Source organism: Chiloscyllium plagiosum, unplaced genomic scaffold (assembly GCF_037043375.1).
Source record: "Chiloscyllium plagiosum isolate Xiang-an unplaced genomic scaffold, Cpla_swu_hap1 HiC_scaffold_21, whole genome shotgun sequence".
NCBI classification, from domain to species: Eukaryota; Metazoa; Chordata; class Chondrichthyes; order Orectolobiformes; family Hemiscylliidae; genus Chiloscyllium; species Chiloscyllium plagiosum.
This window is the reverse complement of record NW_028270159.1, coordinates 2,534,502-2,560,905: the sequence shown is the minus strand read 5'-3', so window position 1 is coordinate 2,560,905 and position 26,404 is coordinate 2,534,502. Positions and strand designations below refer to the sequence as shown.

Below are 26,404 nucleotides of genomic sequence, written 5' to 3'. Positions count from 1 at the left end.
TGACTGGACCTATTCCTACCCTAGTCATTCTTTTATTCCTGACATACCCTATAGCCTTAGGGTTTTCCCTAATCCTACCAACTAAGGACCTTTCATGTCCCCTCCTTGCTGCTCTTAGCTCTCTCTTCAGGTCCTTCCTGGCTACCTTATAACTCTCAATCGCCCCAATTGAACCTTCACACCTCATCTTTACATAGGCCGCCCTCTTCCATTTAACAAGGGATTCCAATTCCTTATTAAACCACGGCTCCCTCACACGACCCTTTCCTCCCTGCCTTTCGGGCACAAACTTATCAAGGACACTCAATAGTTGCTCCTTGAACAAGCTCCACATATCAATTACACCCTTGCCTTGAAGCTTACTTTTCCAGGCCACACATCCTAAGTCATGCCTCACAGCATCATAATTTCCCTGCCCCCATCTATAACTCTTGCCCTGTAGTGCACACTTATCCCTCTCCATCACTGGAGTAAAAGTCACCGAATTGTGGTCACTGTCCCCAAAGTGCTCACCTACCTCTAATTCTAACACCTAGCCTGGTTCATTACCCAGAACCAAATCCAGTATGGCCTCACCTCTTGTTGGCCTATCTACATATTGTGTCAGGAAACCCTCCTGCACACATTGAACAAACACTGACCCATCTAATGAACTTGAGCTATAGCTTTCCCAATTAATATCAGGAAAGTTAAAGTCCCCCATAACAACCACCCTATTACTTTCACTCTTCTCTTGAATCATCCTCGCAATCCTTTCTTCTACGTCTCTAGGACTATTAGGAGGCCTGTAAAAAACTCCTAACAGGGTGACCGCACCTTTCCTATTCCTAACCTCAGCCCAAACTACCTCAGATGGCGAGTCTTCATCCATCGTCCTTTCCACCGCTGTAATACTATCTTTGACAAGCAATGCCACACCTCCCCCTCTTTTACCCCCACCTCTGACCCTACTAAAACATTTAAACCCTGGAACCTGCAACAGCCAATCCTGTCCCTGTTCTAGCCATGTCTCCGTAATAGCCACAACATCGAAGTCCCAGGTACCAACCCACGCTGCAAGTTCACCTACCTTATTTCGTATACTTCTTGCATTGATGTATACACACTTCAAGCCACTTTCCTGTTTACAGGCACCCTCCTTTGAAATTGATGCCATGTTCCTAACCTCCCTACATTCCAGGTCCTGCACCCTAAAGCTACAGTCTGGGTTCCCATGCCCCTGCAGAGTTAGTTTAAACCCCCCCCATACGCCTCATATTCTGCCTTGGGACCCTGCAACCACCCGGGATAAATGTGCATTTCAACAGTTTCCTCATGGACGGGTTGGACTGAAGAGTCTGTTGGAACTGATTGATTCCAAACTTAGTGTGTGTAGAGTGGAGTTAGTGTGTGTGGGACTGTACCCCAGTGAGAGTCAGTGTGTGTGGGACCGTACCCCAGTGAGAGTCAGTGAGTGTGGGAGTGTACCCCAGTGAGTCAGTGAGTGTGGGAGCTGTACCCCAGTGAGAGTCAGTGTGTGTGGGAGCTGTACCCCAGTGAGAGTCAGTGTGTGAGGGAGTGTACCCCAGTGAGAGTCAGTGTGTGTGGGAGCTGTACCCCAGTGAGAGTCAGTGTGTGAGGGAGTGTACCCCAGTGAGAGTCAGTGTGTGTGGGACCGTACCCCAGTGAGAGTCAGTGAGTGTGGGAGTGTACCCCAGTGAGTCAGTGAGTGTGGGAGCTGTACCCCAGTGAGAGTCAGTGTGTGTGGGAGCTGTACCCCAGTGAGAGTCAGTGTGTGTGGGAGCTGTACCCCAGTGAGAGTCAGTGTGTGAGGGACTGTACCCCAGTGAGAGTCAGTGTGTGTGGGAGCTGTACCCCAGTGAGAGTCAGTGTGTGAGGGACTGTACCCCAGAGAGAGTCAGTGTGTGAGGGACTGTACCCCAGTGAGAGTCAGTGTGTGTGGGAGCCATACCCCAGTGAGAGTCAGTGTGTGTGGGAGCCATACCCCAGTGAGAGTCAGTGTGTGTGGGAGCTGTACCCCAGTGAGAGACAGTGTGTGTGGGAGCCATACCCCAGTGAGAGTCAGTGTGTGTGGGAGCTGTACCCCAGTGAGAGTCAGTGTGTGTGGGAGCTGTACCCCAGTGAGAGTCAGTGTGTGTGGGAGCTGTACCCCAGTGAGAGACAGTGTGTGTGGGAGCCATACCCCAGTGAGAGTCAGTGTGTGTGGGAGCTGTACCCCAGTGAGAGTCAGTGTGTGTGGGAGCTGTACCCCAGTGAGAGTCAGTGTGTGTGGGAGCTGTACCCCAGTGAGAGTCAGTGTGTGTGGGAGCCATACCCCAGTGAGAGTCAGTGTGTGTGGGAGCTGTACCCCAGTGAGAGTCAGTGTGTGTGGGAGCCGTACCCCAGTGAGAGTCAGTGTGTGTGGGAGCTGTACCCCAGTGAGAGTCAGTGTGTGTGAGAGCTGTACCCCAGTGAGAGTCAGTGTGTGTGGGAGCTGTACCCCAGTGAGAGTCAGTGTGTGTGGGAGCTGTACCCCAGTGAGAGTCAGTGTGTGTGGGAGCTGTACCCCAGTGAGAGTCAGTGTGTGTGAGAGCTGTACCCCAGTGAGAGTCAGTGTGTGTGGGAGCTGTACCTCAGTGAGAGTCAGTGTGTGTGGGAGCTGTACCCCAGTGAGAGTCAGTGTGTGTGGGAGCTGTACCTCAGTGAGAGTCAGTGTGTGTGGGAGTGTACCCCAGTGAGAGTCAGTGTGTGTGGGAGTGTACCCCAGTGAGAGTCAGTGTGTGTGGGAGCTGTACCTCAGTGAGAGTCAGTGTGTGTGGGAGCTGTACCCCAGTGAGAGTCAGTGTGTGTGGGAGCTGTACCTCAGTGAGAGTCAGTGTGTGTGGGAGTGTACCCCAGTGAGAGTCAGTGTGTGTGGGAGTGTACCCCAGTGAGAGTCAGTGTGTGTGGGAGCTGTACCCCAGTGAGAGTCAGTGTGTGTGGGAGCTGTACCCCAGTGAGAGTCAGTGTGTGTGGGACCCTGTACCCCAGTGAGAGTCAGTGTGTGTGGGACTGTACCCCAGTGAGAGTCAGTGTGTGTGGGAGCTGTACCCCAGTGAGAGTCAGTGTGTGTGAGAGCTGTACCCCAGTGAGAGTCAGTGTGTGTGGGAACTGTACCCCAGTGAGAGTCAGTGTGTGTGAGAGCTGTACCCCAGTGAGAGTCAGTGTGTGTGGGAGCTGTACCCCAGTGAGAGTCAGTGTGTGTGAGAGCTGTACCCCAGTGAGAGTCAGTGTGTGTGGGAGTCGATCCCAGCTATGATTTCATAATTTTTTTCCTTTACTTTAGCTGGGAAAAGTCTACGGGATTGAGTCATTTGTGCTGTCCCCGTCAGAAACGAAGGATCTTTACCCATTGATGAACGTGGGTGATTTGTATGGTACACTGTACGTGCCCACCGATGGCACCATGGATCCAGCTGGAACCTGTTCCACATTGGCACGGGCGGCCACAGCTCGCGGTGCATCGGTGAGTTTTTTTTTTAGATTAGATTAGATTATATTAGATTATATTACAGTGTGGAAACAGGCCCTTCGGCCCAACAAGTCCACACCGACCCGCTGAAGCGAAACCCACCCATACCCCTACATTTACCCCTTACCTAACACTACAGGCAATTTAGCATGGCCAATTCACCTGACCTGCACATCTTTGGACTGTGGGAGGAAACCGGAGCACCCGGAGGAAACCCACGCAGACACGGGGAGAACGTGCAAAATCCACACAGTCAGTCGCCTGAGGCAGGAATTGAACCCAGGTCTCCGGCGCTGTGAGGCAGCAGTGCTAACCACTGTGCCACCGTGCCACCCATTTGCTGTCCATTAGATCAAATCCTCGACACTTTAACATTGAGGCCTGGTTACTTCGCACATCTCGTATTTCCTCTTCACGTGATGACAAAGTGTTCATCCTCTAAACATCATACCTTTCTCTTTCTCTTTTACTTTATTTGCGGGTGGACTGAATTGGGGAAAGGACTATTTTGTAGTAATAGACTAAGTGGGGTTTTGCTGCACTTTGCAAAAGCAAGTTCCTGAACCTCAGAGTATGTTGTAGCTACATTGTTGCTTTGGAAACGGTCGGGGGAGGTGTAAACAGACCATATGGCACTAGGGTGAGCACAAAGTCTCATTTAGCCTTGTTCAATCATTACAGTCCTTGAGGTATTGGAGGTCCGTAGTGCTATGAGGGAAAGCACTTCCGTTAATCTAGAAATCACCCAAAGATGCTTCACAGGATCAAAAAGGAACTGAATGACTCTGAGCCAGAGCAGGAATCCAGTCGTCCCAGGGAAAAGCAATGGAAAACACTTGAGGGGTTCAGTAATTGGGGAGGTGTTGCAACTTGGGGAGCAATCAGTGAAATAGGTGTTGTCAGGGTGACTGGACGTTGCCAGGGAGATGGACGTTGCCGGGCAGATGGTCATTGCCAGGGAGATGGACGTTGCCAGGCAGATGGATGTTGTCAGGGTGACTGGACGTTGCCAGGGAGATGGACGTTGCCGGGCAGATGGTCATTGCCAGGGAGATGGACGTTGCTGGGCAGATGGACGTTGCCAGGGAGATGGACGTTGCTGGGCAGATGGACGTTGCCAGGGAGATGGACATTGCCGGGCAGATGGTCATTGCCAGGGAGATGGACGTTGCCAGGCAGATGGATGTTGTCAGGGTGACTGGACATTGCCAGGGAGATGGACGTTGCCGGGCAGATGGTCATTGCCAGGGAGATGGACGTTGCTGGGCAGATGGACGTTGCCAGGGAGATGGACGTTGCTGGGCAGATGGACGTTGCCAGGGAGATGGACATTGCCGGGCAGATGGTCATTGCCAGGGAGATGGACGTTGCCAGGCAGATGGATGTTGCCAGGGAGATGGACGTTGCCAGGGAGATGGACATTGCCGAGCAGATGGTCATTGCCAGGGAGATGGACGTTGCTGGGCAGATGGATGTTGCCAGGGAGATGGATGTTGCTAGGGAGATGGACGTTGCCAGGCAGATGGATGTTGCCAGGCAGATGGATGTTGCCAGGCAGATGGACGTTGCCAGGCAGATGGATATTGCCAGGCAGATGGACGTTGCCAGGGAGATGGACATTGCCGAGCAGATGGTCATTGCCAGGGAGATGGACGTTGCCGGGCAGATGGATGTTGCCAGGGAGATGGACGTTGCTGGGCAGATGGATGTTGCCAGGGAGATGGACGTTGCCGGGCAGATGGACATTACCAGGGAGATGGATGTTTCCGGGCAGATGGACATTGCCGGGCAGATGGATGTTGCCAGGGAGATGGACATTGCCAGGGAGATGGATGTTGCCGGGCAGATGGTCATTACCAGGGAGATGGATGTTGCCGGGGAGATAGATGTTGCCAGGCAGATGGACATTGCCAGAGAGATGGACATTGCCGGGCAGATGGACATTGCCAGGGTGATGGACGTTACCAGGGAGATGGATATTGCCAGGGAGATGGACGTTGCCGGGCAGATGGACGTTGCCAGGGTGATGGACGTTACCAGGGAGATGGATATTGCCAGGGAGATGGACGTTGCTGGGCAGATGGACATTGCCAGAGAGATGGACGTTGCTGGGCAGGTGGACGTTGCCAGGGAGATTGACATTGCCAGGGAGATGGACATTGCCGGGGAGATGGATATTGCCAGGGAGATGGACGTTGCCGGGCAGATGGACGTTGCCAGGGAGATGGACGTTGCCGGGCAGATGGACGTTGCCAGGGAGATGGACGTTGCTGGGCAGATGGGCATTGCCAGGGAGATGGGCGTTCTCAGGTTGGATAGGAGTTGGAAGTGATGATTATCAAGGAGTCATCGCTGGCTCCAGTTTTATCCTTAATATCTCAGACCAGTTTGATTTGGGAATCATATTGTTGCAGTTTACTGAGGACTCAAATGTCAGAAATTTGGGGAACTGATTAAGGAATTTGGTAAGGCATAGACAACAGACCAGACCAGAGGGATTGAGATTAATAGGATTGAATTTGTTCAGTCCAGAGAAGCTATAAACTGGAGGGATAGCAGGGAAGGCAGGAGGGTCTGGTGGACCTCCTATGACCCTCTGTGGTCCCAGGATAACTACACTGTTCACTCCTGTGGTCCCGGGATAACTACACTGTTCACTCCTATGATCCCGGGATAACTACACTGTTCACTCCTGTGGTCCCGGGATAACAACACTGTTTCCTGCTGTGGTCCCAGGATAAGTACACTGTTCCCTGCTGTAGTCCCGGGATAACTACACTGTTCACTCCTGTGATCCCGGGATAACTACACTGTTCACTCCTATGATCCCGGGATAACTACACTGTTCACTGCTGTAGTCCCGGGATAACTACACTGTTCACTCCTATGGTCCCGGGATAACTACACTGTTCACTGCTGTAGTCCCGGGATAACTACACTGTTCACTCCTATGGTCCCGGGATAACTACACTGTTCATTGCTGTGGTCCCGGGATAACTACACTGTTCACTCCTATGGTCCCGGGATAACTGCACTGTTCACTCCTATGGTCCCGGGATGACTGCACTGTTCACTGCTGTGTCCTGGGATAACTGCACTGTTCCCTGCTGTGGTCCCGGGATAACTACACTGTTCACTCCTATGATCCCGGGATAACTACACTGTTCACTCCTATGGTTCCCGGGATAACTACACTGTTCACTCCTATGGTCCTGGGATAACTGCACTGTTCCCTGCTGTGGTCCCGGGATAACTACAATGTTCCCTGCTGTGGTCCTGGGATAACTACACTGTTCACTCCTATGGTCCCGGGATAACTACACTGTTCCCTGCTGTAGTCCCGGGATAACTACACTGTTCACTCATATGATCCCGGGATAACTGCACTGTTCACTCCTATGGTCCCGGGATAACTACACTGTTCCCTGCTGTGGTCCCGGGATAACTACACTGTTCACTCCTATGGTCCCGGGATAACTACACTGTTCACTCCTATGTTCCCTGCTGTGGTCCCGGGATAACTACACTGTTCACTCCTATGTTCCCGGGATAACTGCACTGTTCACTCCTATGGTCCCGGGATAACTACACTGTTCACTCATATGGTCCCGGGATAACTACACTGTTCACTGCTGTGGTCCCGGGATAACTACACTGTTCACTCCTATGGTCCCGGGATAAGTACACTGTTCACTCCTATGGTCCCGGGATAACTGCACTGTTCACTCCTATGGTCCCGGGATGACTACACTGTTCACTGCTGTGGACCTGGGATAACTGCACTGTTCCCTGCTGTGGACCTGGGATAACTGCACTGTTCACTCCTATGGTCCCGGAATAACTACACTGTTCCCTGCTGTGGTCCCGGGATAACTACACTGTTCCCTGCTGTGGTCCCGGGATAACTGCACTGTTCACTCCTATGGTCCCGGGATAACTACACTGTTCACTGCTGTAGTCCCGGGATAACTACATTGTTCCCTGCTATAGTCCCAGGATAACTACACTGTTCACTCCTATGGTCCCAGAATAACTACACTGTTCCCTGCTATAGTCCCAGGATAACTGCACTGTTCCCTGCTGTGGCCCTGGGATAACTGCACTGTTCACTCCTATGGTCCCAGGATAACCACACTGTTCACTGCTGTCGTCCCAGGATAACTGCACTGTTCACTCCTATGGTCCCGGAATAACTACACTGTTCCCTGCTATAATCCCAGGATAACTGCACTGTTCCCTGCTGTGGCCCTGGGATAACTGCACTGTTCACTCCTATGGTCCCAGGATAACCACACTGTTCACTGCTGTGGTCCCAGGATAACTACACTGTTCACTGCTGTGGTCCCAGGATAACTACACTGTTCACTGCTGTCGTCCCAGGATAACTACACTGTTCACTGCTGTCGTCCCAGGATAACTACACTGTTCACTGCTGTAAATACTCAGTAACTGAATCTGAAAATAAATTCTGCTGTTTTTGCTGTGAATTGATTTAGACTCTGGCAGACTCTGACATAGTTTTATCCTGGCCATTCAGTGAGTTAACCATCTCAGATTTCAGCTGCTCAGTCAGGGATGATGGGGCAGTGGTGAGTTTAGATTAGATTAGATTCCCTACAGTGTGGAAACAGGCCCTTTGGCCCAACCAGTCCACACCGACCCTCAAAAGAGTAAACCACCCAGACCCATTTCCCTCTGACTAATGCACCTAACTCTCTGGGCCATTTAGCTTGGCCATTTCACCTGATCTGCACATCTTTGTGACTGTCGGAGGAAACCCACGCAGACACAAGGAGAATGTGTAAACTCCCCACAGACAGTTACCTGAGGCTGGAACCGAACCCAGGTCCCTGGTACTGTGAGGCAGCAGTGCTAACCACTGAGCCATCATGCTGCCCATAATGGACAGATTCCCATCTGTGCTCTTATAGTTGATGATTGATCTTTCGCCATCCATTTGTTCAGGTGATTGAGAACTGTCCCGTGACAGGGATCCAGGTGAAGATCGATCATTATGGAGTCAGGCGACTCTCGGGGGTACAGACTGACTATGGAATGATACAGACGTCTTGTGCGATTAACTGTGCAGGTGAGCGAAAGCAAGCAGCAGAAACAGTCTGCCAGTCATTACTGGGATACAGGGGGATAGAAAGGAACTGTATCCTTGCAAGCTAGCAGTTCTAAATGTCCTCATCACTGACCCTCCGACAGTGCGGCACTCCCTCAGCACTGACCCTCTGACAGTGCGGCACTCCCTCAGCACTGACCCTCCAACAGTGCGGCACTCCCTCAGCACTGACCCTCCGACAGTGCCCACTCCCTCAGCACTGACCCTGTGACAGTGTGGCACTCCCTCAGCACTGACCCTCCGACAGTGCCCACTCCCTCAGCACTGACCCTGTGACAGTGTGGCACTCCCTCAGCACTGACTCTCCGTAAGTGCAGCACGCCCTCAGAACTGACCCACTGCCAGTGCCCGCTCCCTCAGCACTGACCCTCCGACAGTGCCCACTCCCTCAGCACTGACCCTCCGACAGTGCGGCACTCCATCAGCATTGATCCTTCGACCGTGCGGCACTCCCTCAGCACTGACCCTCCAACAGTGCCCACTCCCTCAGCACTGACCCTCCGACAGTGCGGCACTCCATCAGCACTGACCGTATGACAGTGCGGCACTCCCTCAGCACTGACCGTATGACAGTGTGGCACTCCCTCAGTACTGACCCTCTGACAGTGCAGCGCTGCCTCAGCACTGACCCTCCGACTGTGTCACTCCCTCAGCACTGACCCTCCGACTTTGTGTCAGTCCCTCAGCACTGACCCTCCGACAGTGCCCGCTCCCTCAGCACTGACCCTCCGACAAAGCGGCACTCCCTCAGCACTGACCCTCCGACAGAGCGGCATTCCCTCAGCACTGACACTGTGACAGTGCCCACTCCCTCAGCACTGACCCTCCGACAGTGCCCACTCCCTCAGCACTGACCCTCCGACACTGCAGCACTCCCTCACCACTGACCCTCCGACATTGCGGCACTCCCTCAGCACTGACCCTCCGACATTGCGGCACTCCCTCAGCACTGACCCTCCGACAGTGCGGCACTCCCTCAGCACTGACCCTCCCACAGTGCAGCACTCCCTCAGCACTGACCCTCCGACAAAGCGGCACTCCCTCAGCACTGACCCTCCGACAGAGCGGCATTCCCTCAGCACTGACACTGAGACAGTGCCCACTCGCTCAGCACTGACCCTCCGACAGTGCCCACTCCCTCAGCACTGACCCTCCGACAGTGCCCACTCCGTCAGCACTGATCCTCCGACAGTGCCCACTCCCTCAGCACTGACCCTCCGACAGTGCCCACTCCCTCAGCACTGACCCTGTGACTGTGCGGCGCTCCCTCAGCACTGACCCTCCGAAAGTGTGGCACTCCCTGAGCACTGACCATCTGTAAGTGCCCGCTCCCTCAGCACTGACCCTCCGACAGTGGAGCACTCCCTCAGCCATGACCCTCCGACAGTGCGGCACTCCATCATCGTTGACCCTCCGACCGTGCGGCACTCCCTCAGCACTTACCATCCAACAGTGCCCACTCCCTCAGCACTGACCCTCCAACAGTGCGGCACTCCCTCAGCACTGACCCTCCGACAGTGCGGCACTCCCACAGCATTGACCCTCCGACAGTGCGGCGCTTCCTCAGCACTGACCCTCCGACAGTGCCCGCTCCCTCAGCACTGACCCTGTGACAGTGTGGCGCTCCCTCAGTACCGACCCTCCGACAGTGCGGCAACTCCCTCAGCACTGACCCTCCAACAGTGCCCACTCCCTCAGCACTGACCCTCCGACAGTGCAGCACTCCCTCAAAACTGACCCTTTGACAGTGCGGCACTCCCTCAGCACTAACCCTTCGACAGTGCGGCGCTCCCTCAGTACTGACCCTCCGACAGTGCCCACTCCCTCAGCAATGACCCTCCGAGAGTGCGGCGCTCCCTCAGCACTGTCCCTCCGACAGTGCCCGCTCCCTCAGCACTGACCCTCCGACAGCGCGGCACTCCCTCAGAACTGAACCTCCAACAGTGCGGCACTCCCTAAGCACTGACCCTCCGACAGTGCCCACTTCCTCAGCACTGACCCTCCGAAAGAGCGGCATTCCCTCAACACTGACACTGCGACAGTGCCCACTCCCTCAGTACTGACCCTCCGACAGTGCAGCACTCCCTCAGCACTGACCCTTCGACAGTGCCCACTGCCTCAGCACTGACCCTCCGACAGTGTGGCACTCACTCAGCACTGACCCTACGTAAGTGCAGCACGCCCTCAGAACTGACCCTCTGACAGTGCCCGCTCCCTCAGCACTGACCCTCCGACAGTGCAGCACTCCCTCAGCACTGACCCTCCGACAGTGTAGCACTCCATCAGCGTTGACCCTCCGACCGTGCGGCACTCCCTCAGCACTGACCATCTAACAGTGCCCACTTCCTCAGCACTGACCCTCCGACAGTGCGGCGCTTCCTCAGCACTGACCCTCCGACAGTGCCCACTCCCTCAGCACTGACCCTGTGACAGTGTGGCGCTCCCTCAGTACTGACCCTCCGACAATGCGGCACTCCCTCAGCACTGACCCTCCAACAGTGCCCATTCCCTCAGCACTGACCCTCCGAAAGAGCGGCATTCCCTCAACACTGACACTGCGACAGTGCCCACCCCCTCAGCACTGACCCTCCGACAGTGCAGCACTCCCTCAGCACTGACCTTTCGACAGTGCCCACTGCCTCAGCACTGACCCTCCGACAGTGCGGCACTCCCTCAGCACTGACCCTCCGACAGTGCGGCATTCCCTCAGCACTGACCCTCCGACAGTGCCCACACCCTCATCACTGACCCTCCGACAGTGCTCGCTCCCTCAGCACTGATCCTCCGACAGTGCCCACTCCCTTAGCACTGACCATCCGAAAGAGCGGCACTCCCTCAGCACTGATCCTCCGACAGTGCCCACTCCCTCAGCACTGACCCTCCGACATTGCAGCGCTCCCTCAGCACTGACCCTCCTACAGTGGGCACTCCCTCAGCACTGACCCTCCGACAGTGCCCACTCGCTCAGCACTGACCCTCCGACAGTGCCCACACGCTCAGCACTGACCCTCCGACAGTGCCCACTCCCTCAGCACTGATCCTCCGACAGTGCCCACTCCATCAGCACTGACCCTCCGACAGTGCGCACTCGCTCAGCACTGACCCTCCAGCAGTGCCCACTCCCTCAGCACTGGCCCTCCAGCAGTGCCCACTCCCTCAGCACTGGCCCTCCGACAGTGCCCACTCCCTCAGCACTGGCCCTCAGCACTGACCCTCCGACTGTGTGTCAGTCCGTCAGCACTGACCATTCGACAGTGCGGCACTTTCTCAGCACTGACCCTCCGACAAAGCGGCACTCCCTCAGCACTGACCCTCCGACAGAGCGGCATTCCCTCAGCGCTGACCATCCGACAGTGCGGCACTTTCTCAGCACTGACCCTCCGACAAAGCGGCACTCCCTCAGCACTGACCCTCCGACAGAGCGGCATTCCCTCAGCACTGACACTGCGGCAGTGCCCGCTCCCTCAGCACTGACCCTCCGACAGTGCCCACTCCCTCAGCACTGACCCTCCGACAGTGCCCACTCCCTCAGCACTGACCCTCCGACAGTGCGGCACTCCCTCAGCACTGACCCTCCGACAGTGCCCACTCGCTCAGCACTGACCCTCCAACAGTGCCCACACGCTCAGCACTGACCCTCCGACAGTGCCCACTCCCTCAGCACTGACCCTCCGACAGTGCCCACTCCCTTAGCACTGACCCTGTGACTGTGCGGCGCTCCCTCAGCATTGACCCTCCGAAAGTGTGGCGCTCCCTCAGCACTGACCCCCTGTAAGTGCAGTACGCCCTCAGCACTGACCGTCCGACAGTGCAGCACTCCCTCAGCACTGACCCTCCGACAGTGCGGCGCTCCCTCAGCACTGACCCTCCGACAGTGCGGCGCTCCCTCAGCACTGACCCTCCGACAGTGCGGCGCTCCCTCAGCACTGACCCTCTGACAGTGCAGCACTCCCTCAGCACTGACCCTCCGACAGTGCGGCACTCCCTCAGCACTGACCCTCCGACAGTGCGGCACTCCCTCAGCACTGACCCTTTGACAGTGCGGCACTCCCACAGCATTGACCCTCCGACAGTGCAGCGCTTCCTCAGCACTGACCCTCCGACAGTGCGGCGCTCCCTCAGCACTGACCCTGTGACAGTGTGGCGCTCCCTCAGTACTGACCCTCCGACAGTGCGGCACTCCCTAAGCACTGACCCTCCGACAGTGCCCACCCCCTCAGCACTGACCCTATGACAGTGCCCACTCCCTCAGCACTGACCCTCCGACAGTGCAGCACTCCCTCAGCACTTACCCTCCGACAGTGCGGCACTCCCTCAGCACTGACCCTCCGACAGTGCCCACTTCCTTCGCGCTGACCGTCCGACAGTGCGGCGCACCCTCAGCACTGACCCTTCGACAGTGCCCACTCCCTCAGCACTGACCCTCAGACAGTGCCCACTCCGTCACCACTGACCCTTCGACAGCGCAGCATTCCCTCAGCACTGACCCTCCGACAGTGCTCGCTCCCTCAGCCCTATCCTCCAACAGTGCCCACTCCCACACCATTGACCCTCCGACAGTGCGGCGCTTCCTCAGCACTGACCCTCTGACAGTGCGGTGCTCCCTCAGCACTGACCCTCCGACAGTGCCCGCTCCCTCAGCACTGACCCTGTGACAGTGCGGCACTCCCTCAGTACTGACCCTCCAACAGTGCCCACTCCCTCAGCACTGACCCTCCGACAGTGCAGCACTCCCTCAAAACTGACCCTTTGACAGTGCGGCACTCCCTCAGCACTGACCCTTCGACAGTGCGGCGCTCCCTCAGTACTGACACTCCGACAGTGCCCACTCCCTCAGCAATGACCCTCCGAGAGTGCGGCGCATCCTCAGCACTGACCCTCCGACAGTGCCCGCTCCCTCAGCACTGACCCTCCGACAGTGCGGCACTCCCTCAGAACTGACCCTCCGACAGTGCGGCACTCCCTAAGCACTGACCCTCCGACAGTGCGGCATTCCCTCAACACTGACACTGCGACAGTGCCCACTCCCTCAGCACTGACCCTATGACAGTGCCCACTCCCTCAGCATTGACCCTCCGACAGTGCAGCACTCCCTCAGCACTGACCTTTCGACAGTGCCCACTGCCTCAGCACTGACCCTCCGACAGTGCGGCATTCCCTCAGCACTGACCCTCCGACAGTGCCCACTCCGTCAGCACTGACCCTCCGATAGAGCGGCACTCCCTCAGCACTGACACTGCGACAGTGCCCACACCCTCATCACTGATCCTCCGACAGTGCCCACTCCATCAGCACTGACCCTCCGACAGTGCGCACTCGCTCAGCACTGACCCTCCAGCAGTGCCCACTCCCTCAGCACTGACCCTCCGACAGTGCGGCACTCCCTCAGCACTGACCGTATGACAATGCGGCATTCCCTCAGCACTGGCCCTCCGACTGTGTCACTCCCTCAGCACTGACCCTCCGACTGTGTGTCAGTCCGTCAGCACTGACCATTCGACAGTGCGGCACTTTCTCAGCACTGACCCTCCGACAAAGCGGCACTCCCTCAGCACTGACCCTCCGACAGAGCGGCATTCCCTCAGCACTGACACTCCGACAGTGCCCACTCCCTCAGCACTGACCCTTCGACAGTGCCCACTCCCTCAGCACTGACCCTCCGACTGTGCGGCACTCCTCAACACTGATCCTCCGCCATTGCACCGCTCCCTCAGCACTGACCCTCCTACAGTGGGCACTCCCTCAGCACTGACCCTCCGACAGTGCCCACTCCCTCAGCACTGACCCCCTGTAAGTGCAGTACGCCCTCAGCACTGACCGTCCGACAGTGCAGCACTCCCTCAGCACTGACCCTCTGACAGTGCGGCACTCCCTCAGCACTGACCCTCCGACAGTGCGGCACTCCCTCAGCACTGACCCTCCGACAGTGCGGCACTCCCACAGCATTGACCCTCCGACAGTGCGACGCTCCCTCAGCACTGACCCTGTGACAGTGCGGCGCTCCCTCAGTACTGACCCTCCGACAGTGCGGCACTCCCTAAGCACTGACCCTCCGACAGTGCCCACCCCCTCAGCACTGACCCTATGACAGTGCCCACTCCCTCAGCACTGACCCTCCGACAGTGCAGCACTCCCTCAGCACTGACCCTCCAACAGTGCGGCACTCCCTCAGCACTGACCCTCCGACAGTGCAGTGCTCCCTCAGCACTCACCCTCCGATAGTGCGGCGCTCCCACAGCAATGACCCTCCGACAGTGCGGCACTCCCTCAGCACTGACCCTCCCACAGTGCGGCATTCCCTCAGCACTGACACTGCGACAGTGCCCGCTCCATCAGCACTGACCCTCCGACAGTGCGGCACTCCCTCAAAACTGACCCTCCGATGTGCGGCACTCCCTCAGCACTGACCCTGCGACAGTGCGGCACTCCCTCAGCACTGATCCTCCGACAGTGCCCACTCCCTCAGCACTGACCCTCCGACAGTGCCCGCTCCCTCAGCACTGACCCTGTGACAGTGCGGCAGTCCCTTAGCACTGACCCATTGACAGTGCGGCACTCCTTTAGCACTGACCCTCCGACAGTGCCCACTCCCTCTGCACTGACCCTCCAACAGTGCCCAATCCCTCAGCATTGACCCTGTGACAGTGCCCACTCCCTCAGCACTGACCCTCCAACAGTGCCCACTCCCTCAGCATTGACCCTGTGACAGTGCGGCACTCCCTCAGCACTGACTCTCCGACTGTGTGTCACTCCCTCAGCACTGACCCTCCGACTGTGTGTCAGTCCCTCAGCACTGACCATCCGACCGTGCGGCACTCCCTCAGCACTGACCCTCCGACAAAGCGGCACTCCCTCAGCACTGACCCTCCGACAGAGCGGCATTCCCTCAGCACTGACACTGTGGCAGTGCCCGCTCCCTCAGCACTGACCCTCTGACAGTGCCCACTCCCTCAGCACTGACCCTCCGACAGTGCCCACTCCCTCAGCACTGACCCTGCGACAGTGCGGCGCTCCCTCAGCACTGACCCTGTGACAGTGCGGCGCTCCCTCAGTACTGACCCTCCGACAGTGCGGCACTCCCTAAGCACTGACCCTCCGACAGTGCCCACCCCCTCAGCACTGACCCTATGACAGTGCCCACTCCCTCAGCACTGACCCTCCGACAGTGCGGCACTCCCTCAGCACTGACCCTCCAACAGTGCCCACTCCCTCAGCATTGACCCTGTGACAGTGCCCACTCCCTCAGCACTGACCCTCCAACAGTGCGGCACTCCCTCAGCACTGACCCTCCGATAGTGCCCACTCCCTCAGCATTGACCCTGTGACAGTGCCCACTCCCACAGCATTGACCCTCCAACAGTGCGGCGCTTCCTCAGCACTGACCCTCCGACAGTGCCCGCTCCCTCAGCACTGACCCTGTGACAGTGTGGCGCTCCCTCAGAACTGACCCTCCGACAGTGCGGCACTCCCTAAGCACTGACCCTCCGACAGTGCCCACTCCCTCAGCACTGACCCTCCGACAGTGCGGCACACCCTCAGCACTGACCCTCCGAAAGAGCGGTATTCCCTCAGCACTGACCCTTCGACAGTGCCCACATCCTCAGAACTGACCCTCCGACAGTGCTCGCTCCCTCCGACAGTGCCCACTCCATCAGCACTGACCCTCCGACAGTGCCCACTCCCTCTGCACTGACCCTCCAACAGTGCCCACTCCGTCAGCATTGACCCTGTGACAGTGCCCACTCCCTCAGCACTGACCCTCCGACAGTGCGGCACTCCCTCAGCACTGACCCTCCGATAGTGCCCACTCTCTCAGCACTGACCCTCCGACAGTGCCCACTCTCTCAGCACTGACCCTCCGACAGTGCCTGCTCTCTCAGCACTGACCCTCCAACAGTGCCCACTCCGTCAGCATTGACCCTGTGACAGTGCCCACTCCCTCAGCACTGACCCTCCGACAGTGCGGCACTCCCTCAGCACTGACCCTCCGATAGTGCCCACTCCCTCAGCACTGACCCTCCGACAGTGCGGCACTCCCTCAGCACTGTCCCTCCGATAGTGCCCACTCCCTCAGCACTGACACTGCGACAGTGCGGTACTCCCTCAGCACTGACCCTCCGACAGTGCTCACTCCCTCAGCACTGACGCTCGGACAATGCAGCAATCCCTCAGCACTGACACTCCGACAGTGCGGCACTCCCTCAATGCTGACCCTCCGACAGTATGGCACACCCTCCGCACTGACACTCCAACAGTCCCCACTCCCTCAGCACTGACCCTCCGACAGTGCGGCACTCCCTCAGCACTGACCCTCCGACAGTGCGGCACTCCCTCAAAACTGACCCTCCGACAGTGCAGCATCCCTCAGCACTGACCCTCCGACAGTGCCCACTCCCTCAGCACTGACCCTCCGACAGTGCGGCACTCCCTCAGCACTGACCCTCCAACAGTGCCCACTCCCTCAGCATTGACCCTGTGACAGTGCCCACTCCCTCAGCACTGACCCTCCAACAGTGCCCACTCCCTCAGCATTGACCCTGTGACAGTGCGGCACTCCCTCAGCACTGACTCTCCGACTGTGTGTCACTCCCTCAGCACTGACCCTCCGACTGTGTGTCAGTCCCTCAGCACTGACCATCCGACCGTGCGGCACTCCCTCAGCACTGACCCTCCGACAAAGCGGCACTCCCTCAGCACTGACCCTCCGACAGAGCGGCATTCCCTCAGCACTGACACTGTGGCAGTGCCCGCTCCCTCAGCACTGACCCTCTGACAGTGCCCACTCCCTCAGCACTGACCCTCCGACAGTGCCCACTCCCTCAGCACTGACCCTCCGACATTGCTGCGCTCCCTCAGCACTGACCCTCCGACAGTGCGGCACTCCCTCAGCACAGACCCACCGACAGTGCAGCACTCCCTCAAAACTGACCCTCCGACAGTGCGGCACTCCCACAGCATTGACCCTCCAACAGTGCGGCACTCCCTCAGCACTGACCCTCCGACAGTGCCCGCTCCCTCAGCACTGACCCTGTGACAGTGTGGCGCTCCCTCAGAACTGACCCTCCGACAGTGCGGCACTCCCTAAGCACTGACCCTCCGACAGTGCCCACTCCCTCAGCACTGACCCTCCGACAGTGCGGCACACCCTCAGCACTGACCCTCCGAAAGAGCGGTATTCCCTCAGCACTGACCCTTCGACAGTGCCCACATCCTCAGAACTGACCCTCCGACAGTGCTCGCTCCCTCCGACAGTGCCCACTCCATCAGCACTGACCCTCCGACAGTGCCCACTCCCTCTGCACTGACCCTCCAACAGTGCCCACTCCGTCAGCATTGACCCTGTGACAGTGCCCACTCCCTCAGCACTGACCCTCCGACAGTGCGGCACTCCCTCAGCACTGACCCTCCGATAGTGCCCACTCTCTCAGCACTGACCCTCCGACAGTGCCCACTCTCTCAGCACTGACCCTCCGACAGTGCCTGCTCTCTCAGCACTGACCCTCCAACAGTGCCCACTCCGTCAGCATTGACCCTGTGACAGTGCCCACTCCCTCAGCACTGACCCTCCGACAGTGCGGCACTCCCTCAGCACTGACCCTCCGATAGTGCCCACTCCCTCAGCACTGACCCTCCGACAGTGCGGCACTCCCTCAGCACTGTCCCTCCGATAGTGCCCACTCCCTCAGCACTGACACTGCGACAGTGCGGTACTCCCTCAGCACTGACCCTCCGACAGTGCTCACTCCCTCAGCACTGACGCTCGGACAATGCAGCAATCCCTCAGCACTGACCCTCCGACAGTGCGGCACTCCCTCAACGCTGACCCTCCGACAGTATGGCACACCCTCCGCACTGACACTCCAACAGTCCCCACTCCCTCAGCACTGACCCTCCGACAGTGCGGCACTCCCTCAGCACTGACCCTCCGACAGTGCGGCACTCCCTCAAAACTGACCCTCCGACAGTGCAGCATCCCTCAGCACTGACCCTCCGACAGTGCCCACTCGCTCAGCACTGACCCTCCGACAGTGCCCACACGCTCAGCACTGACCCTCCGACAGTGCCCACTCCCTCAGCACTGACCCTCCGACAGTGCCCACTCCCTCAGCACTCATCCTCCGACAGTACCCACTCGCTCAGCACTGACCCTCCGACAGTGCCCACTCCCTTAGCACTGACCCTGTGACTGTGCGGCGCTCCCTCAGCACTGACCCTCAGACAGTGCCCACTCCCTCAGCACTGACCCTCTGAAAGTGTGGCGCTCCGTCACCACTGACCCTCCGACAGTGCGGCACTCCCTCAGCACTGACCCCCTGTAAGTGCAGTACGCCCTCAGCACTGACCGTCCGACAGTGCAGCACTCCCTCAGCACTGACCCTCCGACAGTGCGGCACTCCCTCAGCACTGACCCTCTGACAGTGCGGCGCTCCCTCAGCACTGACCCTCTGACAGTGCGGCGCTCCCTCAGCACTGACCCTCCGACAGTGCGGCACTCCCTCAGCACTGACCCTTTGACAGTGCGGCACTCCCTCAGCACTGACCCTCCGACAGTGCGGCACTCCCTCAGCACTGACTCTCCGACAGTGCAGCACTCCCTCAAAACTGACCCTCCGACAGTGCGGCACTCCCACAGCATTGACCCTCCGACAGTGCGGCGCTCCCTCAGCACTGACCCTGTGACAGTGCTGCGCTCCCTCAGTACTGACCCTCCGACAGTGCGGCACTCCCTAAGCACTGACCCTCCGACAGTGCCCACCCCCTCAGCACTGACCCTATGACAGTGCCCACTCCCTCAGCACTGACCCTCCGACAGTGCAGCACTCCCTCAGCACTGACCCTCTGACAGTGCGGCACTCCCTCAGCACTGACCCTCTGACAGTGCGACACTCCCTCAGCACTGACCCTCTGACAGTGCGGCGCTCCCTCAGCACTGACCCTCCGACAGTGCGGCGCTCCCTCAGCACTGACCCTCCGACAGTGCGGCACTCCCTCAGCACTGACACTGCGACAGTGCCCACACCCTCATCACTGACCCTGTGACAGTGCGGCACTCCCTCAGCACTGACCCTCTGACAGTGCGGCGCTCCCTCAGCACTGACCCTCCGACAGTGCCCAATCCCTCAGCACTGACCCTCCGACAGTGCAGCACTCCCTCAAAACTGACCCATTGACAGTGCGGCACTCCCTCAGCACTGACCCTCCGACAGTGCGGCGCTCCCTCAGCACTGACCCTCCGACAGTGCAGCACTCCCTCAGCACTGACCCTCCGACAGTGCGGCACTCCCTCAGAACTGACCCTCCGACAGTGCGGCACTCCCTAAGCACTGACCCTCCGACAGTGCCCACTCCCTCAGCACTGACCCTCCAACAGTGCCCACTCCCTCAGCACTGACCCTCCGACAGTGCGGCACTCCCTCAGCACTGACCGTATGACAGTGTGGCACTCCCTCAGCACTGACCCTCCGACTGTGTGTCACTCCCTCAGCACTGACCCTCCGACTGTGTGTCAGTCCCTCAGCACTGACCATCCGACAGTGCGGCACTCCCTCAGCACTGACCCTCCGACAAAGCGGCACCCCCTCAGCACTGACCCTCCGACAGAGCGGCATTCCCTCAGCACTGACACTGTGGCAGTGCCCGCTCCCTCAGCACTGACCCTCTGACAGTGCCCACTCCCTCAGCACTGACCCTCCGACAGTGCCCACTCCCTCAGCACTGACCCTCCGACATTGCTGCGCTCCCTCAGCACTGACCCTCCGACAGTGTGGCACTCCCTCAGCACTGACCCTCCGACAGGGCGGCACTCCCTCAGCACTGACCCTCCGACAGTGCAGCAGTCCCTCAAAACTGACCCTCCGACAGTGCGGCACTCCCACAGCATTGACCCTCCAACAGTGCGGCGCTTCCTCAGCACTGACCCTCCGACAGTGCCCGCTCCCTCAGCACTGACCCTGTGACAGTGTGGCGCTCCCTCAGAACTGACCCTCCGACAGTGCGGCACTCCCTAAGCACTGACCCTCCGACAGTGCCCACTCCCTCAGCACTGACCCTCCGACAGTGCGGCACACCCTCAGCACTGACCCTCCGAAAGAGCGGTATTCCCTCAGCACTGACCCTTCGACAGTGCCCACATCCTCAGAACTGACCCTCCGACAGTGCTCGCTCCCTCCGACAGTGCCCACTCCATCAGCACTGACCCTCCGACAGTGCCCACTCCCTCTGCACTGACCCTCCAACAGTGCCCACTCCGTCAGCATTGACCCTGTGACAGTGCCCACTCCCTCAGCACTGACCCTCCGACAGTGCGGCACTCCCTCAGAACTGACCCTCCGATAGTGCCCACTCTCTCAGCACTGACCCTCCGACAGTGCCCACTCTCTCAGCACTGACCCTCCGACAGTGCCTGCTCTCTCAGCACTGACCCTCCAACAGTGCCCACTCCGTCAGCATTGACCCTGTGACAGTGCCCACTCCCTCAGCACTGACCCTCCGACAGTGCGGCACTCCCTCAGCACTGACCCTCCGATAGTGCCCACTCTCTCAGCACTGGCCCTCCGACAGTGCCCACTCCCTCAGCACTGACACTGCGACAGTGCGGTACTCCCTCAGCACTGACCCTCCGACAGTGCTCACTCCCTCAGCACTGACGCTCGGACAATGCAGCAATCCCTCAGCACTGACCCTCCGACAGTGCGGCACTCCCTCAGCACTGACACTCCAACAGTCCCCACTCCCTCAGCACTGACCCTCCGACAGTGCGGCACTCCCTCAGAACTGACCCTCCGACAGTGCGGCACTCCCTCAGCACTGACCCTCCGACAGTGCCCACTCCCTCAGCACTGACCCTCCGACACTACAGCACTCCCTCAGCACTGACCCTCCGAAAGAGCGGTATTCCCTCAGCACTAACCCTCCGACAGTGCGGCACTCCCTCAGAACTGCCCCTCCGACAGTGCGGCACTCCCTAAGCACTGACCTTTCGACAGTGCCCACATCCTCAGAACTGACCCTCCGACAGTGCGCACTCCATCAGCACTGACCCTCCGACAGTGCCCACTCCCTCTGCACTGACCCTCCAACAGTGCCCACTCCGTCAGCATTGACCCTGTGACAGTGCCCACTCCCTCAGCACTGACCCTCCAACAGTGCGGCACTCCCTCAGCACTGACCCTCCATATGTGTGGGACTCCCTCAGCGCTGACCCTCCTACAGTGTCCACTCCCTCAGAGCTGACCCTCAGACAGTGCGGCACTCCCTCAGCACTGACCCTCCAACAGTGCCCACTCCCTCAGCACTGACCCTCCGACAGTGCGGCGCTCCCTCAGCACTCACCCTCCGACAGTGCGGCACTCCCTCAGCACTGACCCTCTGACAGTGCGGCACTCCCTCAGCACTGACCGTTGAACAGTGCGGCATTCCCTCAGAATTGAACCTCCGACAGTGCGGCACTCCCTCAGAATTGACCCTCCGACAGTGCGGCACTCCCTCAGCACTGACCCTCCGACAGTGCGGCATTCCCTCAGCACTGACACTGCGACAGTGCCCGCTCCCTCAGCACTGACCATCCGACAGTGCCCACTCCCTCAGCACTGACCCTCGGACAATGCAGCAATCCCTCAACGCTGACCCTCCGACAGAGCGGCACACCCTCCGCACTGACACTCCAACAGTCCCCACTCCCTCAGCACTGACCCTCCGACAGTGCGGCACTCCCTCAGCACTGACCCTCCGACAGTGCGGCACTCCCTCAAAACTGACCCTCCGATAGTGCCCACTCCCTCAGCACTGACACTGCGACAGTGCGGTACTCCCTCAGCACTGACCCTCCGACAGTGCTCACTCCCTCAGCACTGACGCTCGGACAATGCAGCAATCCCTCAGCACTGACCCTCCGACAGTGCGGCACTCCCTCAACGCTGACCCTCCGACAGTATGGCACACCCTCCGCACTGACACTCCAACAGTCCCCACTCCCTCAGCACTGACCCTCCGACAGTGCGGCACTCCCTCAGAACTGACCCTCCGACAGTGCGGCACTCCCTCAGCACTGACCCTCCGACAGTGCCCACTCCCTCAGCACTGACCCTCCGACACTGCAGCACTCCCTCAGCACTGACCCTCCGAAAGAGCGGTATTCCCTCAGCACTGACCCTCCGACAGTGCGGCACTCCCTCAGAACTGACCCTCCGACAGTGCGGCACTCCCTAAGCACTGACCTTTCGACAGTGCCCACATCCTCAGAACTGACCCTCCGACAGTGCACACTCCATCAGCACTGACCCTCCGACAGTGCCCACTCCCTCAGCACTGACCCTCCGACATTGCTGCGCTCCCTCAGCACTGACCCTCCGACAGTGTGGCACTCCCTCAGCACTGACCCTCCGACAGGGCGGCACTCCCTCAGCACTGACCCACCGACAGTGCAGCACTCCCTCAAAACTGACCCTCCGACAGTGCGGCACTCCCACAGCATTGACCCTCCAACAGTGCGGCGCTTCCTCAGCACTGACCCTCCGACAGTGCCCGCTCCCTCAGCACTGACCCTGTGACAGTGTGGCGCTCCCTCAGAACTGACCCTCCGACAGTGCGGCACTCCCTAAGCACTGACCCTCCGACAGTGCCCACTCCCTCAGCACTGACCCTCCGACAGTGCGGCACACCCTCAGCACTGACCCTCCGAAAGAGCGGTATTCCCTCAGCACTGACCCTTCGACAGTGCCCACATCCTCAGAACTGACCCTCCGACAGTGCTCGCTCCCTCCGACAGTGCCCACTCCATCAGCACTGACCCTCCGACAGTGCCCACTCCCTCTGCACTGACCCTCCAACAGTGCCCACTCCGTCAGCATTGACCCTGTGACAGTGCCCACTCCCTCAGCACTGACCCTCCGACAGTGCGGCACTCCCTCAGCACTGACCCTCCGATAGTGCCCACTCTCTCAGCACTGACCCTCCGACAGTGCCCACTCTCTCAGCACTGACCCTCCGACAGTGCCTGCTCCCTCAGCACTGACCCTCCAACAGTGCCCACTCCCTCAGCACTGACACTGCGACAGTGCGGTACTCCCTCAGCACTGACCCTCCGACAGTGCTCACTCCCTCAGCACTGACGCTCGGACAATGCAGCAATCCCTCAGCACTGACCCTCCGACAGTGCGGCACTCCCTCAACGCTGACCCTCCGACAGTGCCTGCTCTCTCAGCACTGACCCTCCAACAGTGCCCACTCCGTCAGCATTGACCCTGTGACAGTGCCCACTCCCTCAGCACTGACCCTCCGACAGTGCTCACTCCCTCCGCACTGACACTCCAACAGTCCCCACTCCCTCTGCACTGACCCTCCGACAGTGCGGCACTCCCTCAGAACTGACCCTCCGACAGTGCGGCACTCCCTCAGAACTGACCCTCCGACAGTGCGGCACTCCCTCAGCACTGACCCTCCGACAGTGCCCACTCCCTCAGCACTGACCCTCCGACACTGCAGCACTCCCTCAGCACTGACCCTCCGAAAGAGCGGTATTCCCTCAGCACTGACCCTCCGACAGTGCGGCACTCCCTCAGAACTGACCCTCCGACAGTGCGGCACTCCCTCAGAACTGACCCTCCGACAGTGCACACTCCATCAGCACTGACCCTCCGACAGTGCCCACTCCCTCTGCACTGACCCTCCAACAGTGCCCACTCCGTCAGCATTGACCCTGTGACAGTGCCCACTCCCTCAGCACTGACCCTCCAACAGTGCGGCACTCCCTCAGCACTGACCCTCCATATGTGTGGGACTCCCTCAGCGCTGACCCTCCTACAGTGTCCACTCCCTCAGAGCTGACCCTCAGACAGTGCGGCACTCCCTCAGCACTGACCCTCCGACAGTGCCCACTCTCTCAGCACTGACCCTCCGACAGTGCCCACTCCCTCAGCACTGACCCTCCGACAGTGCGGCGCTCCCTCAGCACTCACCCTCCGACAGTGCGGCACTCCCTCAGCACTGACCCTCCCACAGTGCGGCATTCCCTCCGCACTGACACTGCGACAGTGCCCGCTCCCTCAGCGCTGACCCTCCGACAGTGCGGCACTCCCTCAAAACTGACCCTCCGATGTGCGGCACTCCCTCAGCACTGACCCTGCGACAGTGCGGCACTCCCTCAGCACTGATCCTCCGACAGTGCCCACTCCCTCAGCACTGACCCTCCGACAGTGCCCGCTCCCTCAGCACTGACCCTGTGACAGTGCGGCACTCCCTTAGCACTGACCCATTGACAGTGCGGCGCTCCCTCAGCACTGACCCTCCGACAGTGCCCACTCCCTCTGCACTGACCCTCCAACAGTGCCCACTCCCTCAGCATTGACCCTGTGACAGTGCCCACTCCCTCAGCACTGACCCTCCAACAGTGCCCACTCCCTCAGCATTGACCCTGTGACAGTGCGGCACTCCCTCAGCACTGAATCTCCGACTGTGTGTCACTCCCTCAGCACTGACCCTCCGACTGTGTGTCAGTCCCTCAGCACTGACCATCCGACAGTGCGGCACTCCCTCAGCACTGACCCTCCGACAAAGCGGCACTCCCTCAGCACTGACCCTCCGACAGAGCGGCATTCCCTCAGCACTGACCCTCTGACAGTGCCCACTCCCTCAGCACTGACCCTCCGACAGTGCCCACTCCCTCAGCACTGACCCTCCGACAGTGCTCGCTCCCTCCGACAGTGCCCACTCCATCAGCACTGACCCTCCGACAGTGCCCACTCCCTCTGCACTGACCCTCCAACAGTGCCCACTCCGTCAGCATTGACCCTGTGACAGTGCCCACTCCCTCAGCACTGACCCTCCGACAGTGCGGCACTCCCTCAGCACTGACCCTCCGATAGTGCCCACTCTCTCAGCACTGACCCTCCGACAGTGCCCACTCTCTCAGCACTGACCCTCCGACAGTGCCTGCTCCCTCAGCACTGACCCTCCAACAGTGCCCACTCCCTCAGCACTGACACTGCGACAGTGCGGTACTCCCTCAGCACTGACCCTCCGACAGCGCTCACTCCCTCAGCACTGACGCTCGGACAATGCAGCAATCCCTCAGCACTGACCCTCCGACAGTGCGGCACTCCCTCTGCACTGACCCTCCAACAGTGCCCACTCCCTCTGCACTGACCCTCCAACAGTGCCCACTCCGTCAGCATTGACCCTGTGACAGTGACCACTCCCTCAGCACTGACCCTCCGACAGTGCTCACTCCCTCCGCACTGACACTCCAACAGTCCCCAATCCCTCAGCACTGACCCTCCGACAGTGCGACACTCCCTCAACGCTGACCCTCCGACAGTGCCTGCTCTCTCAGCACTGACCCTCCAACAGTGCCCACTCCGTCAGCATTGACCCTGTGACAGTGCCCACTCCCTCAGCACTGACCCTCCGACAGTGCTCACTCCCTCCGCACTGACACTCCAACAGTCCCCATTCCCTCAGCACTGACCCTCCGACAGTGCGGCGCTCCCTCAGAACTGACCCTCCGACAGTGCGGCACTCCCTCAGAACTGACCCTCCGACAGTGCGGCACTCCCTCAGCACTGACCCTCCGACAGTGCCCACTCCCTCAGCACTGACCCTCCGACACTGCAGCACTCCCTCAGCACTGACCCTCCGAAAGAGCGGTATTCCCTCAGCACTGACCCTCCGACAGTGCGGCACTCCCTCAGAACTGACCCTCCGACAGTGCGGCACTCCCTCAGAACTGACCCTCCGACAGTGCACACTCCATCAGCACTGACCCTCCGACAGTGCCCACTCCCTCTGCA

At 59.3% G+C, this 26,404-nt stretch overlaps 1 protein-coding gene and 1 pseudogene across 1 annotated transcript in view; both read left to right on the top strand.

The window, feature by feature from the left end:
* The window catches only part of sardh (sarcosine dehydrogenase), a 229,547-nt gene that overhangs the window by 26,198 nt on the left and 176,945 nt on the right, over positions 1 to 26,404 (top strand). The window contains exons 4-5 of the mRNA XM_087998130.1: positions 3,305 to 3,484; positions 8,456 to 8,579. Of these exons, the coding sequence (XP_087854256.1) occupies positions 3,305 to 3,484; positions 8,456 to 8,579 (304 nt within the window). The remainder of the gene's footprint in view (positions 1 to 3,304; positions 3,485 to 8,455; positions 8,580 to 26,404) is intronic.
* LOC148146082 (uncharacterized) overlaps positions 16,823 to 26,404 on the top strand; it is a 59,947-nt pseudogene continuing 50,365 nt past the window's right edge.